The 18,357-nt window shown below is 34.5% G+C and overlaps 1 protein-coding gene and 2 pseudogenes across 1 annotated transcript; 1 reads left to right on the top strand and 2 right to left on the bottom strand.

Moving 5' to 3' along the window:
- Window positions 1–18: 18 nt before the first annotated feature.
- On the bottom strand, window positions 19–4,484 carry LOC120157429 (annotated as a pseudogene).
- A 248-nt stretch (window positions 4,485–4,732) lies between these two features.
- LOC120213390 (structural maintenance of chromosomes protein 6A-like) lies at window positions 4,733–5,472 on the bottom strand. Its single transcript, XM_039211785.1, has 3 exons — window positions 5,369–5,472; window positions 5,167–5,269; window positions 4,733–4,930 (listed from the first exon to the last, which is right to left on the bottom strand). Exons 1-3 carry the CDS (start codon window positions 5,422–5,424, stop codon window positions 4,865–4,867), a joined length of 225 nt encoding a protein of 74 aa, XP_039067716.1. The 5' UTR covers window positions 5,425–5,472; the 3' UTR covers window positions 4,733–4,864.
- A 6,234-nt stretch (window positions 5,473–11,706) lies between these two features.
- Window positions 11,707–15,956, top strand: LOC120207882 (annotated as a pseudogene).
- The last annotated feature ends 2,401 nt before the right edge of the window (window positions 15,957–18,357 follow it).

Here is an 18,357-nt window from a genome sequence, read left to right as displayed (position 1 = left end):
TCCATTAAACTCAGCCCTCTATGCTCGGTATCCGATAACACCAAAAGCAACAGCCCTACAAGGACTTATCGTCCCCATGGTGCCACCACTCACCGCCAAACCGCCAAAAATCTGCCTAACCATCGTAAATTCAACACTGAAAACCGAGGTGGAAACCACCCATCTCTTGAAAACCCGACATTTCAGAGTATTTATGTGGATTTGATCAAGTTACGCAAGGAAGCGACAATGGCAATAACAAAGTTCCGAAGGAAAGCTTTGAATCATGGCTCACTCTCGTTTCAACACTAGCTAAAGGAGGCACCGACATGGACCTTACAGTACACGAGGCTTCCAAGATGCTCCACTCCGGCATTAAACCAAATGACTACTCTCTAGTTCACTTGGTTCGGGTCTCCACTGATCTGGACGAATCGATGTGAAGCGGATAAGCTGTTTGTTGAAATGCCTCAACGGAGTGTCATTTCTTGGAACTCTATAATTTCCGTGCATGTTCAAACTGGGAAGTTCCGTAAAGCTTCGGGTTTGTTTCTTGAGCTTCCGTAGGACCTCGTGGTATCTTCTGTGGACATGAGCATTTTTTTATGATTGAATATATTGTACGCATGTACATATTCAATACTTTTATTTTATTTTCAGCTATATTGGCTCAATCTTTGTGGTCATTCTTGTTGGTGATTTGATGAATGTTATAGCTAAAATAACATGATTTAGCCATAGTGGGTTTTAGTTGAGCAGGCTATCCTCTATTATAAACAAGCTATTGCATGTGATCAAAGACTTTTGGAGATTTACAATAATTTGGTTGGTTTCCCCAATTTCGTCAGATTGTAAAAATTATAGTTTGCTTCTATGCCTTTTCTTTTTAAAGTATAATCTTTTGTGCTAAAGAATCATCAATCCCATCAGTAATGCAAACACGATCGTCCACATTAACTCCAATAACTACCAGAGTTTCCTCTTGGGCCTGACTTCTTGCAGAGCATCATCACAACATCCCTCATCAATGGCCAGTCCGTCGAGTTCCAACTGCTGCATAGTAACGTAGTTCTAAGCATTTGCACCATTCTTCCCCTCACCGATGCACCAACATTTTTACCCAAAATGTCGGTAATCCTGTTTTTGCTCTTGATTTTAGACCTCACCCAGTCCACAATGTTGTTCCCATTGCCGAATTCCAAATCACCGATCTTTTTTCACTTAAAATCTCCATTAACACCACCCGAAGCTATAGACATTCTTGTAAAATAATTCAAGGTTAAAACACAGAGTATTCACGCACAACAATAATACGCCATCCATGCAACAAGTTCACGATACCATGCGATGCCTAAAAGTCCATTTGTTTAAGTTCATGGTGTCAAGTGGAAAGCTAACAATGTATTTTTTCCCCAAATCAAGTTTAAAAACACCTTTTTTTTTTATTCTTGAAATTGTAAAAACATGTGTACAGTAAATAGCAAAGGGAAAGCAAATCATGGGAAGATATCAACAAAAGAAAAATGAAATTAATGCTTTTCTTTTGCACCCAAAAGAGGAATAATAGTAATGTAACCCCACTCAACAATATGACAAGTGTGTCAATGTCAAGTTTAATTCCAATATTCCAACTAATGAGATCACTTAGCCACGTTGAATTGTCAAGGATAAATTCTTATTCTTTTTTTTTATACGATAGATGTTTATTATTAGACGATCTTTCTAATTTAGTTTATTTTATTTATAACATTAGAAATTAAAAGAATCTAATATCTAATCTTGCTAAATCAACTCATTATTGGTATAATTCTTATTTTTTATACATTTTAGGCTAAACAAATCGACCTTATTCCACGTTTTTACTGGACATTCAAGCATAAAAGAAATCTACCAAAGTAACAAACAAATTTCATATATGGGATCTCGTTTATTAATTAAAGCGCACCAAATATAAAGCGCATGACAGCAATAATTAATAGTCCTAGACTTAAATAAACAAAGTTAAAGAACGCACCTGGAGCAATGTAGCCATAGGAGTCAGCCGACAATGAAAGGCATGGACTCATCAGTCATCACTCTGGATCAACTGGGTAACTCTAAAGTCCGCAACTCTGGTCTCCATCTCTTTGTCCAATAAAATATTATTTGGCTTGAGATCGCGGTGGACAATAACCGGACCACTGTCGAGGTGAAGATAACAACTGCCTTGAGCAAATGCCAAAGGTAATTTTGTACCTTGTCACCCAATCGGCCACCAAGTTCTCCCCTTTGTTCTTGCCATGCAATCGTACACTCCCTGTTGCTGCAACAACCTAACAATCTAACTATGTTACGGTGCCTGACGTTCCCCAGCACGTCAACCTCTGCCAACGCACCTTTCCGCGTCAGATGATCTCTTTATTCTTACCGCACAACTTCTTCATCGCTATGATCTCGCCTCCTGGCATTTCCGCTTTGTATACTCGGTGATCCATCCCTATGATCTTATCAGTCATCGACAGGCACTCTAGTACATCATCAGCGGTGAAATTCAAACGCTAGAAGGCGATCAATTTACATGGTCTGATCTCACGATCATCACTGAATCTACAACTGTAATTCGCATGGAAAAAATGGGGTACGAATCCCAAAAGCGGCTGCCATAATCCAAATGATAAGTCATTTTCTTTGGCTGCTGCAGCTATTTACGTACTTCCATGTCACCTATGGCCATCGCCTCAACGGGGCATGGTCTCGCTAAAATTCTGCATCAAAAGCCACTGTTACCGCAAAATAATGAAGGGTGTAAGTTGGGAAATATCAGACCAGACGATGGGATTGGACCGGTTAGCAAGTTATAGGATACGTCAAAATTTTCCAAAGTGCTACAGTTTTCGAAGTTTGAAGGGATAGTTCTGGTGAGCAAATTATGCGAAATATCAACAACATTTATTGAAGGAAGCGTCGATATCTCCATGGAATTATTCCAGTAAACAAATTTCTGCTTAAATTCAAAGATAAGCTTTTCACAATGATCAATGTACCAGCAGATGCTTCCGTTTAGAGAATTACCTTGGAGCTCGATTTTGTACACGTTTTTACCACCGATGAAATCAGGGATTTCCCCAGTTAGCTTGGCTAAACTAGCTAACATGAAAAGCTTGACAACGCTGCATTAAAAGAGTTCTCGAAGGTGTTAAGTAACTTTAACATCAGTGCATAGGAAATCTCGCCGGTAAAGTCATTCTTATGTTAACAAACGTCAGGTTTTTAACCGTCCGAAACAGTAAGATATAATACCGTTGAGAAGATTGTTTTGGATTCGGAATCTTGAAAGTGAAGTGCAGTTTACAAAGCTTCCAGGTACATGTTAAACAATATGAGTTTGAATGGCTTGTTCCCAAAGCAAAGATTTGGAGGGATTGGACCCGTAAGAGAATTCGACGAGACATCAAGTGATAGCAAGTTATTTGAACCCAGTTTTTGTGGGAGAATGTCGCTAAGATTGTTGTTCCAAAGAAGTAAAGTGTTGAGATTTGGTAACTCACTGATTCCTTCCGGAATTGTACCAAAAAAGTTGTTACCGATCAAGCTTAACCACGTTAGATCTGTTTTTTTTGGGTGCTCAGCACGTTAGCTCTGTTAAAGAAGATATACCTTCTAGAATTGCACTACTGGGCTAGTTATTGGATAAATCAAGAACCCTGAGAGCTTTCAAGTTCGTGTAACTCACCCTGATTTCACCCGTGAAGCTATTCTTGAAAAAGCAAAAAGCTTTCAAATTGCCGAGTTCTTTCGGGAGTGGGCATGAAAGAGTATAATTTGAAATGTCCAAGTACTTGAGATTCGATAACAATGCAAACTCTACTACTATGGTGCCTGTAAAAGCATTGTTTCCAATCTCTATCCGTTCAAGCTGAGTCAAGAATCCGAGTTGACACGGTAAAGTGCCTTCAAGTACATTTCCAGCCAGGTCAAGCAACATCAACCTGGCAAACCTTCCATAAATAGCTTCTATGTCACCTTCAAATAACTTCTCCCGAGATTGAGCTGCTCCAAGAACCGTAACCATACGAACTCTATCGATAATGGACCCTCAAAACCATTGCTATATCCATTGAAGATTCTCAAGAACCTAAGCTTGGAAACCTCAAGCGGGAACGTTGAACAAAAAGGGCTCATTGGAGAGGACAATCGAAGTAATTCCCACTCAAATTCAAGTTCACCAAACTCCTCAAATATCTGATTTTCGGTGGAATAAATGTGAGAGATCCAGAGATGTGACTTGAGTTGTTTTAGGATAGCCCTTGACACCAGATCATGAACACCGAAACAGGTTCTTCAAAACCAGGCTTGGAAAATGCAGGAGTAGGGTCCCAGTCTCTGAAACTGAAAACATGGTCTTTGAGGGAAGATTTTAACGAAAAAAGAGAAATCAAAGGGAGAGGCAGTGAAGAAGCAGATAACACTAAAAAAGATGATACCCAGAAAAATGTGATCAGAGAAAGAAGAAATGGAGGTTTCATCATGGTTATATGAAGAAAACTGGCTGGTTTATAGAAACTCGATCTAATCTTTCTCGAAAAGCTTTATAAGTATGCCTTTTCCTTAAAATTCTATGCTCTTTCTCTAGTTACAACATCCTAAGATCATCAATCGATTCTGAATATCTGCAAAATATAAAAAGTTAACATGGAATCAAACTGCAAACATATGTTAGGGTATTTTCAAAGTGAAACATCAAAAATTAACAACCCCATACCGATTGCCCGTATACATGTCTCTGATTCAATCTCTTCAATTTGGCATCTAGTTTGTCGGTTGTACTTCCATCTATGTCTTCTAAGCATCAATTTCACTCTCAGGACAAATTACAGAAGCCTTTCTTCAACACGTTCATTATTCTTCAATCAAATGCAACAGCCCTTCCCCTGTTGTAATCTTCGACAAGAACTTGTCTCTCAGCTCTACCCTGAGAATACAGAAAATGTTAGTGCTACACATAAGCCTGCAGCAATAGCTTTTTAACAGCAAGCATGAAAAATATTCATGGACCAAGCTCATTGCCTCCTGCCAAACTAACCAACCAGTAACCACTGCATTGGATTATGATAAAAGAAAAGAAATAGGCAGAGAGAGTAATTAAAAAAATAAATTTCCTAATAACAGGATTTAGATTAGAAATTCATGAGGAAAACATGAAATTACCACATCTACCAAAACATTGAAAATAGTAGGATTATCAGAATGTAAAAGTGATTGAGCAGTTGTGTAGTTCGTCTGGGGGAGTGAGTGATCTGGAATAATCAACCTATAAAGAAAGCAGAACCAAATATCAAAGAAATTGTACTGAAACATCAGTACTATGAAAAGAGGCTTTTTAAGAAAATTAGAATTCTCATCCTTTCACCTTGGTCTTGAAAACCTATGTATAACAATCGGAAAGTAATTATATCTTGCCTCCATTGCGCATTTTCTAAGAGCACTAGCATCCTGAGAATTTGTCACAATGAATGTATTTAACAACATTCTAATAGCTTGTTCAATAGCAGGAGCCCGTGTATCACCATTGACTGGTGTCTGCATCACAATAACCACAAAACTAGCAACAATTGCCAGAAAGTCGTCAAGAATTACTTAATATGGAAACAGTGATACCTATGGTTGTACTTACAGAAAAAACCAAAAATAGAGAAACTTTCATAGGAAACAGACTCTAGAATCAGAAGAGATCTATGCGCAGACTAAAAACAATTTCTAAGTGATTTTTTCAACAAAAAAAAAAAGAAGCTTCAATACAACTCGTGCGAGCAAAAGTTCTTATACTATAAAATTCCCTAAATTGCCTATACCATTAACAGAGAGATCTAGAGAAAGGAAAATATGAAAAGCATTCAGCATTCCGTAAATGAACAAGCCGATCTTATATCAACAAATAAACATTTAGTTGTTTAGTTCTTAGGCGTAAGAAGTGTGCTCAAAATTTTCTGTAGCAATTTCCATCACTCATTACATCAGAACAAATTGGACCAATAGGTGGCACGTTAAATGCTCGGCGATGCCTTTCAATTTAACGTAGAACACGTAGCACTCCATCCCCACCAAAAGTTGTAACCAGTCCAAGAAAAGAAAATCAAGTTCAAAGCTGTCCTTAAAATGTTTTGGGGAATAAAAAAGCACAGCATCCTCATGTCTTTCATGTAAAACAAATAAATGAAAAAGAAAACAAGAGTTGTCTTTCTATCAAAAAAAAAAAAAACAAGAGTTGCCCAGACCCTGTTGGCTTGATGTAGACAAAGCTCACGAATTTAATGATCAATCTCACGATGCTTTGTTTCATGGTATTTAAAATATAAAAAGGAAAATGGATCAATGATGTAAAGGTCTTCAAGACAAAATTATTTCTATAAGCTAAGAGAAATAAATTCTGAAATTACAAGAACTTAATCTACAAAGAAAAACAGCAATAAAACCAATTTACATATGTCAAAACTACTATCCACACAAATTGCACATGCAAAAGAATTTGTTTTGTTTGTTTTTTTATTAAAAAAACACCATTCAGAAGTAATCAGACAAAATAATATCTTGAATCAATAATTTAACCTGAGAATGTCCCATAATCTTGGAATGTTATGATGCACCTTTTATCTCCCATGATCACTTATCCTCTAAAACCTTTTAACATCTGCAAAGAAAAGCAACAATAAAGTCAATTTACATATGTCAAAACTACTCTCCACAAAAATTGCACATGAAAAAAATTTTGTTTGTTTTTTGTTATAAAAAAACACGTCATTCAGAAGTAATCAGATAGACCGTTGGACATTAAAGCAAATTCGGAAGAAGATGATTCAAGCCATGACAATCTTTCAAAACAGGGGAGCTAGTAGAGTCAATAATCCTGCGTTCTATAATAATGGTATCACCGAAATTATCTGGCTTAAATGAATCAACTCCTTCATTTTTAATATCCACTTGAACAATAGCATAATGAGAATTAAGATAGATATCAGATATATCAAACAGATTACCCGTCACTAAACCAAACAATTAAAAGAAAAAGAATAATAAGAAGAATAAACCTGCAACCAGTTTTTATAAATTCCTTCAACTCCGAAGCCCTTTGAGTTTCTCTAGCGCGGCTGCCAAACGTTATAAATAAAGCAGTTAGTATCGCGCTCTTCCCTCGTAAGGACACAAAAAACCAAACAAATAAACATGTCGCTCGTATCATATTCCAAGAAAATTATTAACATGAATCAAATACACAATATATAGAGAGAGAGAGAGAAAGAGAGAAGATGTACTTCCGTTTTGAACAGTAATGATATTAACCCACTCGCCAAGTTCGATTTCAAGATAACCGTTGGATACTTTATTTTTAAGTCGGTTTAATTGAAGTGGGCCTGCAATTGAGCTCTAGTTTTTTTTTTAACGATAATGAGCTTAAATTAGGACACAAATAAAGCGACGTTGGGAATAAAATAATTATTATAATTATTTGAGATCTTAGATGTGAATACCATAAATATTAAGGATGTGAACGTTTAATGTTAACATATTTAGAATTATTCTTGAATATATATTACATTTATTTATTTCAGATTAATTAAAAACAAAAATGAACTCAGATTAACTGGAAAGAAAAATAAACATGAAACCTTTCTCTCTTTTTTACGTATACAAATAAAATAAATAATTACAAAAATAATACTTAATGTTTGACTATATGGTTATTTTGTCCTCTAACATTTTATTTTGAGACAAAAAAATTCTACATAGATAAAAACTCCTAATCAATAAACAGTCAATACATGAAGCTGATTGCATGTACATGTGGACAAAATACTGACGTTGGATATTCATATCATCGTGCCACGTTATTAAAAAATATCATGTTAACAAATATTCATACACATGATAACATACCATTTCGACACGTGCAACACGCCACATCACCACACCACATCAATATTTTTAAATTTAATTTAATTTTATATGATTATTTTTAATTACATTAATTAGGACTAATCAAACGATAACAAATGTCATCATATGATGGGTTTAAGAATAAAAAGGGAGGAAACCATAATTTGCAAATTACAAAGTATTGAACTTGAGTCTTGTCTATAGGGTCTAAAAGAACATAGGGTTTAGTGAATTGTTTGTATAACGTTTGTTTATGTTTGAATATAAATATTAAGGATATGAACGTTTAATGTCAACAGGTTTAGAATTATCCTTTAATATATATTATATTGTATTTACCTCAGATTAATTAAAAACAAAAATGGACTCTGATCAACTGGAAAGAAAAATAAACATAAAAACTTTCTCTCTTATTTACATATACAAATAAAATAAATAAATTTTCATATCTAAATTTAAAATTTTGTATCGATAAAGATATATTTTTTTACTTTTTTTAGGCATAATGACAAAATAATACTTAATGCTTGACTATATAGTTATTTTGTCCTCTAATATTTCATTTTGAGACAAAAAAAATTCTACATTGATGGAAACCCCTAATCAATAAACGATCAATACATGAAGCTGATTGTATGTACAAGTGGACAAAATAATGACGTGGGATATCCATATCAACATGCCACGTCATTAAAAAATATCATGTCAACAAATATTCATACACATGATAACATATCATTTCGACACATGTGCAACACACTACATCACAACACCACATTAATTAGGACTAATTAAACGATAACAAATGTCATCGTATGATGGGTTTAAGAATAAAAAGGGAGGAAACCAAAATTTGCAAATTACAAAGTATTGAACTTGAGTCTTGTAGATAGGGTCTAAAAGAAAATAGGATTTAGTGAATTGTTTGTATAATGTTCGTTTATGTTTGATTATTAAGTTAAGTAAACAAGTACGAACAACATTTTTATGTTAGTTTAATAATCAAATGAACACGAACAGGGGTGTATTCGATTAGTTTATGATCACAAACAAGGTCGTTTATAGGTTCATGAGCAAGCTCGTTCATAAGTTCATGAACAAGCTCGTTTAATTTTTTATATTTTAAATGATAGTGAAGGTACATACTAAATTGAATACATTATAAAATTTAGAGTTTAAACTATGAATAAGCTCGTGTAATTTACCAATTTTCATAATTATAACACAAAAACCCTTTTCCTTATCCTATATTTTCTCTTTCCAGCCGTTCATATCTTTCGAGCTTCATTCCTTCCTTTTTTACGAGATTTATCAAACCCTAAACGTTTTAAGATTTTTATCAAATCCTAAGCTTTCGTTAATCTCTTTATAAGAGTTCTCATTGTTGGGTTGGTAAGATTTTTCTCTGATTGTAAGAGTTCTCATTGTTGGGTTGGTAAGATTTTTCTCTGATTGTAAGAGTTCTCATATAAATGGCTGTCCCTTTTTCTCATATGTATGAGGTAAGGGGAAGGTAAGATAGTAGGCTACCCCTAACACCAGGTTGAGAGCAGCTTCCGTAAGAGACCTCCAAATTATGAAATGCCCTCCGTGAAACTCGATCCCACGACCTCAAGGTTAAAAATCTTGTGCTCTACCAACTGAGCTGGATGGTCATTTCCTTATTTTATTTATACTTGTCTCATTTTTCTCTTTTTCTTTTGGTAAGATCTTCGTTACTAGAATTTTAGTTGACTTTATCAGTACTTTCTTTGACTTCTGCAACTCCCTCTCCTTCATTTTTTTCTTAAAAAATTGAAAATGTATTTCTAATTTACACCCCTAGGGGTGGTGGTGGCCATCAACCTTAAATGGTTAAAATTTATATTTAGTCCTTTAAGAAATCTATGTTATAAAGTTAAACTAATGGTAAATTATCTTTTAACCCTTGAAATGAGGATTTTTTTTATTCCATTAAAAATTACTTACAAACTGGTACAAATCATAGAATTGTATTTTATCCTTTTAAAATCCATAATTTAACACCTATCAAACATAAATAGATCGGTTGCTCATATTGTCGAGTAGAGCACTTCTCAGTTGATTTGTTGCATTAGTGCTCGAGTGTTAACAACCGTATAAAATATCCGTTAAATGATACGTGTCACGTTCTGGTAATTTTAATTTTTTTATTTAAAATAAAATATATATTAAAAAACATCTTCAAATTTAAAAAAAAAAACTCAAAATTTTTGAAACTTTAAATTTAATCTTGTTGCCCCTGTCGGCCATCACCAACGTCGTTAATTGGTCAAACACCCAACGACGTGTGACTGATCAACTAACCACGATCAAAACTTCATACTTTCGCAACTGATCGAACACCCAAAAGCGATGTAGATAAAAGATTTCATTTTAGGGTTTTGAAACCCTTATGTTTAGGAATTTATAGATTTATGGGGATTTGGTGTTCGATCGGTTGCGAAAGTATGAGGATTTTTGTCATGGATGGTTGGCCGGTCACAATTCATTGGGCATAAATTAATATTTTTTTTATTTTTAATTTTAAATAAAAAAATTCAAAATCACTATAACGTGACACGTGTCACTTAAAGAAGATTTTTAACGGTGGTTAACATCCGGACACCTAAAATTATACTGAATAAAACGTTAGATACCTATTTTTAACGAAAAATCTTTAGACACTAAAACATTTTTTGAAATATAATTTAGTTATTTTTGTATTGAGGGAAGCCCATTAAATCAAGAAATCACACTTCCTACGTGTGGTGAATAACTGTGATACAAAAGTAATTTGACATCACTATATGATAATATGATTTTATTACATAAAATGTTCCAATATATGAGTACATTTTAAATTAGTCTATAAATCTTAAAACATTCTATATCAATCTTCAAATTTTAATCTTATTTTAAATTGATCCTTAAACCTTAAAACATTCAATATCAATCCTCAAACTATTAGTATCATTCCATTTTGATAATTTCGCTAATGTATAGTTAATTCTACTGTTTAAAAGTTTTTAATATGTTTTTGAAGATCATGAGAATTGAACATGTGACCTTCTAAAAATTTTCATGATCTTTAAAAATAAATTAATTTTTTTAACCATTAAAGTTAATGACGCATTAGTGGAAGGATCAAAATAAAATAAAATTGATAGTTTAAGGATTGATATAGAATGTTTTAAAATTTAAAGACCAAAATTAATTTTTTTTCTCTAATAATATTAACGTCTAAGCAATATAACTTTTTCTAAATCCATCCCTCCTTAATTCACAATCCGATAAGACCTAACTCCCAGTGAAGTTCTACAGTGCGACAGACTTAAAACGACTAAAATAAAGTGTTACCGGTTTTGTTATCGTTTAAATAATAAAACCGATAAAATTACCTAAAATTTTCTTATAATTACCAAAAATATTATATTAATCCGGTCATTTTTAAGTCTAAAAATATTTCATGTAATTTTTACCAATTTTATTATTTAACACAATAACAAAACGGATAACAAAACTGGTAAGTACAAATTCATATAATCTGCAGCCGCAACAATGCGGAAGGTCTGAATAGAGCTTCGAGTTACGTGTCAATGGCCTTCTTCCCTCTCGGTTGCTCACACCCTGGGCCGTAAAACCACAAACGTATCAACACGTGCCATAGTGTCCGGTTCTATCAGCAGCCGACCATTTTGGTTGCAAACATTTTTCGAAGTTTTAGCTCACCAAACTCTGCTTATAGTTATTGATCTTTCAAACTTCAGTGTCCCCACAATGGGTTATTTTCGTCTTCTGTCATTACGGGCATGCAACTGATATAAAAGATAGCTCGTTTTCAGTTTGAGTCTCTTGATTCTTGAACTGTATACTCCATGGCTAATAGCTCTTCTCGTTGTGCTTGGGTGTTGTTTTGGTTGGTTCTGGTTGGATTCTCCGGCTGCATTGCCGGCCAAATCAGTTTAGGCTCGAGATTGCTGGCTAGTGAGCAAGGACGACCTTGGGTTTCTGATAATGGAACCTTTGCTTTTGGTTTCACCCCATCGGATACTCGTGACCGTTTTCTGCTCGGGATTTGGTTCGCTGAGCTTCCGGGAGAGAGAACCTTAGTCTGGTCAGCCAATAGGTATGTTTTGCTTTATTGTTTCCTTAATGGGTTAATTCTACCACATATCCCGTAACTATTGTAACATTCTAAATTGATCCTAAACTTGAAACATCCACCAAGTATTATGTTGTATCAATTAGATTTTTTATGAGCTTAGTTATCGATTCAATTTTGACGTGAAGTATATTTAAAATATAAAAATTTGTTTGTATATATATATGTAAAGTATTTGATTAATTGATTGATTATTTCAATCATATACTATTGTAAAATTCTTTTGTAGAGATAACCTCAATCAATTTATTGATTTTGTTTAATAAATCTAATGTATCATCTCGCTATACCAACTAATAATTGGTGAATAGACTAATATTTTAAATTTTTAATGAACACCTCTTATGATAGGATCCGAGTAGTTAAAGAAATTTTTAAAGAAATCATAATTAATATGAAAAAAGAACCATTTCTCCATCTTTAGTCATTACAAAAGCTCTTGCAAGTAGGGGTGTTCATTCGGTTAAAACGGTGGCCGATCGAACCGAATTAATCATAACCGAATTAATCAAACTTTTTTTTTTCTTTAACCGTTAACCGAACCAAATTTTTTTTTCGAACATATTAACCAAACCGAATAAATTTCGGTTAATTCGGTTAATTTTGAATTAACCGATTTTTTTTTAAAATTTTCTAATTTATATAAAAATTAAATATTTTTTAATTCAAAAAAAGTTTATAATTAATTTAAATAACATATAATTATAAAATAAAAATTTTAGATAAATTTTTTAATTAATTAATATTGATTTAAGTTTAAAAATTATTGGATCTTAAAATTATTAATTGGGTTTTAAATGGTTTGGGCTTAGCCCATATGTTATATATAATATATTTAATATTTTTTAATTAAAAAACAGTTTACAAATAATTTAAATAATATATAATTATAAAATAAAAAATTTATATAATTTTTTAATTAATTAATATTGATTTAAGTTTAAAAGTTATTGGATCTTAAATTATTAATTGGGTTTTAAATGATTTGGGTTGAGCCCATATGTTATATATAATATATTTAATATTTAAAATTTAATTTCGGTTAATTCGGTTAATTAACCGAATTCAAACCGAATTAATCGTTAACTGATTTCTAAAAAAAATTTTAATCGTTAACCGACCGAACTAATTCGATAACCGAACCGAATTAACCGAACTAATTCGATTCGATCGATTAACCGAATTAGTTCGGTTATTTGAACACCCCTACTTGCAAGTGTAATATGATGATGACTGTTTTAAGCCAATATTTATTTTTCGATCATCTAAAATAGAAACTCTCTGGTCACCAAAGATGCAATCCTGGAACTTGAAACAACCGGAAATCTCGTACTCATGGACGGGGACGACACCGTTTGGACGTCAAATACATCGGGAAGCCTAGCCGAGTTCGCGGTCATGTCGGAATCCGGGAATTTCATCCTTTATACCGCCGACAACCTTCCCGTGTGGCAGAGTTTTGCACATCCGACAGATACACTATTCCCTAACCAACCCTTGACGGTGTCACTCGAATTAACGTCATCGAAATCGGTCCCCCATGGCAGCTACTATGCTCTCAAGATGCTTCAACAGCCTACATCATTAACTCTTGCCTTAACATACAACTTACCCGACTCATTTGATCATTCCCCTGAAGGTTATACGAATTACTCCTATTGGGCTTCACCCGACATATCGAACGTTACAGGCAATGTCGTTGCAGTTTTAGATGAAGCTGGAAGCTTTGGAGTCGTCTATGGCCAGTCGTGGAACGGTGCGATTTATGTGTATAAGAATGATGGAGAGACTATGATGGCTTATCTTCGGCTACGAATAAATCGAATGTACGATTATCGGTGCTTCGGAGATTGATCATCGAGACTAATGGCAATCTACGTTTGTATAGATGGGATAACGATGTTAATGGTTCACGCCAATGGGTACCTGAATGGGCAGCGGTGTCGAACCCCTGTGATTTTGCTGGTATATGCGGCAAGGGGATATGTAGAAGCAAGACGAATGCTTCTTGTACATGCTTACCTGGTACTTCCAAGGTAAGCGGTCCGGCCGGCGGAACGTATTGCTTGTTGAACTCATCGACGACCGGAAAATGCGATTATCGGAAAAGAAATCGGACTTCAGACTTCAAGATTGCAACAGTACAACAAACCAACTACTATTTCTCTTATTTTTCAGTGTTGGCTAATTACAGTGATATTCCCACGGTCTCGAGGTGTGGGGATGCTTGTTTATCGGATTGCGACTGTGTTGCATCGGTTTACGGATTGGACGATGAGAAGCCGTACTGTTGGATTCTGAAGAGCTTGGACTACGGGGGATTCGAGGACCCTGGTTCGACACTGTTTGTGAAGGTCAGGTCTAACGTCTCTTTGGAACCAGGTGGTGATAGGTCCGGGCCTGGTTCTGGTTCTGGTCATGACAAGATTTAGGTGCTTCCAATTGTACTAAGCACGGGTGTCATTATTGGCCTACTTTGTCTATTGTTGTATTACAATGATCATAGAAGGAGATATTTAAAGAGATCAATTGAAAGCTCTTTGATCTTGGAAGGGGCACCGTTGAATTTCGGCTACCGTAATCTGCAGCTCCGTACAGACAATTTTTCTCAGCTGCTCGGAACAGGTAAAACGTATACATATTCTTCAGAATCTCAGAGTTTCATATATGCACTTCTAATTGATATGATCATTTGCAGGAGGATTTGGAAGTGTATACAAGGGAAGCCTTTCGGATGGAACATTGATTGCTGTGAAGAAACTCGACCGTGTTTTTCCACACGGCGAAAAGGAGTTCATAACTGAAGTGAACACAATCGGCTCCATGCATCACATGAACTTGGTTCGCCTATGCGTATACTGCTCCGAGGGTTCACACCGGTAAGGAATCCGAATTACTAATCGTTCTCTGTTCAATTTGTTTTCTAAAATGACTTCTTCAAAAGAGCAATCTGTATGTTTTTGTTGGTAGTCTTCTGGTTTATGAGTTAATGAAAAATGGATCCCTGGACAAGTGGATATTTCCTTCCTATCAGTGCCAGGATCGGATGCTGTTTTGGCCGATTCGTTTCAATATCGCCATTGCGATCGCACGAGGGATTGCGTACTTTCACGAGCAATGCAGAAACAGGATAATACACTGTGACATCAAGCCGGAAAATATCCTCTTGGACGAGAACTTTTGCCCCAAAGTATCCGATTTTGGACTAGCCAAGTTGATGGGAAGAGAGCACTCGCATGTTGTCACCATAGTAAGAGGAACTAGAGGGTATTTAGCACCGGAATGGGTTAGCAACCGTCCGATAACCGTAAAGGCCGATGTTTACAGTTACGGAATGCTACGTTTGGAGATTCTAGGTGGCCGAAGAAACCTCGACATGTCTTACGACGCCGAGGACTTCTTCTACCCCGGATGGGCCTATAAGGTCTACTCTGTACTCTTTAGTCCCTAATGATCCATCCTCGATATAACATCAAAAAGAAATCGTATCATACTTAATCGTATTAGCAATGGTATGTGCAGGAAATGACAAACGGAACGCCGATGAAAGTCGCGTATAGACGACTAGGAGGTGCGATCGACGAAGAAGAGCTGACTCGAGCATTGAAAGTTGCTTTTTGGTGCATACAAGATGAGGTCGTCGTGAGACCTTCGATGGGGGAAGTGGTGAAAATGCTCGAAGGGTCGATGGATATCGACGCACCACCTATGCCTCAAACGGTGTTGGAACTGGTCGAGGAAGGCTTGGAACAGGTGTACAAGGCAATGAAAAGGGATTTCAGTCAGTCAAGCTCATTTACCATGACTACACACCCATCATCTCTGGCTACCTGCAGTTATTCAACAATGTCACCCAGATGATCTATGATCTATAAGATGGAAAACCAGAACGAAACTTTGTGCAGTTTATTCGATCAATGCCTTTAGATACTTAAAGCTGTTGTCTAAGGGTGGGTCCTTGGTTAATAACTCAATGTTCTAGTTTTGTTTATTAATCGTCATCGTCTTCTTCGTTGCGTTGCGGCGTAATTTAATATTATGACGTCATCAGCACATGGTTTGCAACATCACGGCACCACGTTTCATGTGTTCTTTCCTCGTTGACCATCTACAAATATTTCCTTTTCTCACATGGTTCTTAGTCTTCGCCATTATTTTCCCAGAAAGAAACCCATGAAGAAAACAACACGAACAAAAGTCAAAAAGGAGTAATATTAATACACACTGATGATTTACTTTCTGCAGAAAAAAAAAACGCGCTCGAAGAAAATGCTAGGAAACCGAAGAAAACGCGCTCACATTATCTATATAAGTTCATGTTGCTTTTACGTTATCATCAAGCACTGCTACTACTACTACCATTAACCATGGCTGAGCGTACAGCCGATAAACAAAAGAGAAAAATGCAGTTCTATGAGAAGCAAACGCGGCTGTTAACGATTGCTTACCTTGTATTCCAAGCCATAGCTTTGGTTTCAATCATCAAACAAGCTTATTCATCCGGTCAATGCCAGAACTTGGTTTGGTTGCCCTTCATTTTGTCCATGTTATCGTCTTTGATCTACTTTCTGGCTTTGATGGATATTCTGTCGAGTTTCTTCTGGGCTCGGTATCAGCTGGAGTTGAGTTTCACAGAGCAGGGAACTGTGAATAAGAAAGTACGTGAAGTCTGATGACGAGGTTTCAGGTTTATACTATTAAAGCCATAAATTTGCATGTATAAGCATATGATAATAAGTAGGATCTAAAATCAGATAATCGTTCAAGTTTTAGTCGGATACTGTCAGGTCAAGTCAAATCAGATACTGATTGTGTCAGGTCAATTTCATGGTTAAACTTGGATCAGGTTGGGTTCAGGTTAAATCAGTTCGGGTTATTTTCAGGTTGATTTGAAATCAGATTCAGTTCGGGTTCGAGTCGGGTTAATTTCAATTCGGATCGATGTTAGTTCAGGTCAAAACGGTTCAAGTCCGAATCAGTTAAATGCCAAGTTAATTCAGGTTCGGATGGACTTCAGATCGGATCTCGTTCAGATCGAGTCACATCATTAGCAAACAAAATTCAGGTCAGATCTTACCAGTTACGGATTGACTTCAAGTCGGGTCATTTTTGGGTTATTTACTTTTTCATCTTTCATGAACGTCGAATTTTAATTTGTAATTATATATGATTTATAGTAAATTACAAAAAATATAATTAAGGACTAAATTGAACAACATGAAATTATAAATAAAAATTTAAATAAATTAAACAACAGTACAACACGCATGGATGAGTGATCAAATTAAAATAATTATAAAATGTGAAGTTGAATTAATATAAAAACGGACTGGATTGCATCCATTTAAAAAGTTGGTAAACAAAAGTTTATAGGGTTTGGAGATTATGATATAATCTAATAATTTATAGAATTTGAAGTGAAGTTTATTATGTGATTTATATTTTATAGGGTGTGAAGTAAATTACAAAAATATAAATAAGTATGGGTCAATTTCATATACAAATATTATTTTAAGGACTAAATTGAATAAATATAAAATTAAAAATTTAAATTTAAATAAATTAAAAAAGACACATGGATCAAATAAAATAATTATAAAATATGAAACTAAAATTAATATAAAAATGGACTGAATTTAATTCATTTCAAAAGTTGAGGAAAAATTGAAACAATTATAATATATATATATATATAAAGTATTAAAGTATAATATTAATATATATATAAAGTATAAGTATACAATAATATATATATAAGTATAAAGTATATATGCATAGGATTAAATTAAATAAATACAAAATTTCAAGCTGAAATTAAAAGCAATTAGAATAAACTAAATGAATAAATTGAATTAATTTAAACTTAAGAGACAAGGCTACTATCTCCATAGAAGTGCGATCCTAGAAGCCCGAATTAAAAAGTAATATAATTTTTTTTTTCATATTCAATTCTATTGTTTTAATTTTCTGATTTCTCTCTCTCTAATTCTTTCTCTCGAAAAATTATCTCCCCTCTTTCTAGAAAAACAATTTTTTTCAGAATTCAAAATTTTTTTTAGATCAAACCCATAAAACTCATCTTCGTGTTCTTCATATGTTCTTCCAAAAAAAAAGTTTATCCGGTCCAAAAAAAATCATTATTTTTTATGTTTTTTTGGATCAAAACACAAATTTCTTTATCAGTTCTTCATTATTTTCTTTCTTCGATAAGAAAACATAAAAAATCGTTCATTTCTTATTTTTAAATTCACACCCAGACAATTCTTTTTATTTTCATCCTAAAAAAATATTTGATCAAAAAATAT

This window comes from Hibiscus syriacus, unplaced genomic scaffold (genome assembly GCF_006381635.1).
Source record: "Hibiscus syriacus cultivar Baekdansim isolate YM2019G1 unplaced genomic scaffold, ASM638163v2 tig00000002_pilon, whole genome shotgun sequence".
NCBI lineage: Eukaryota > Viridiplantae > Streptophyta > Magnoliopsida > Malvales > Malvaceae > Hibiscus > Hibiscus syriacus.
The sequence above is the reverse complement of the archived record's forward strand: the minus strand, read 5'-3'. Positions and strand labels throughout refer to the sequence as shown.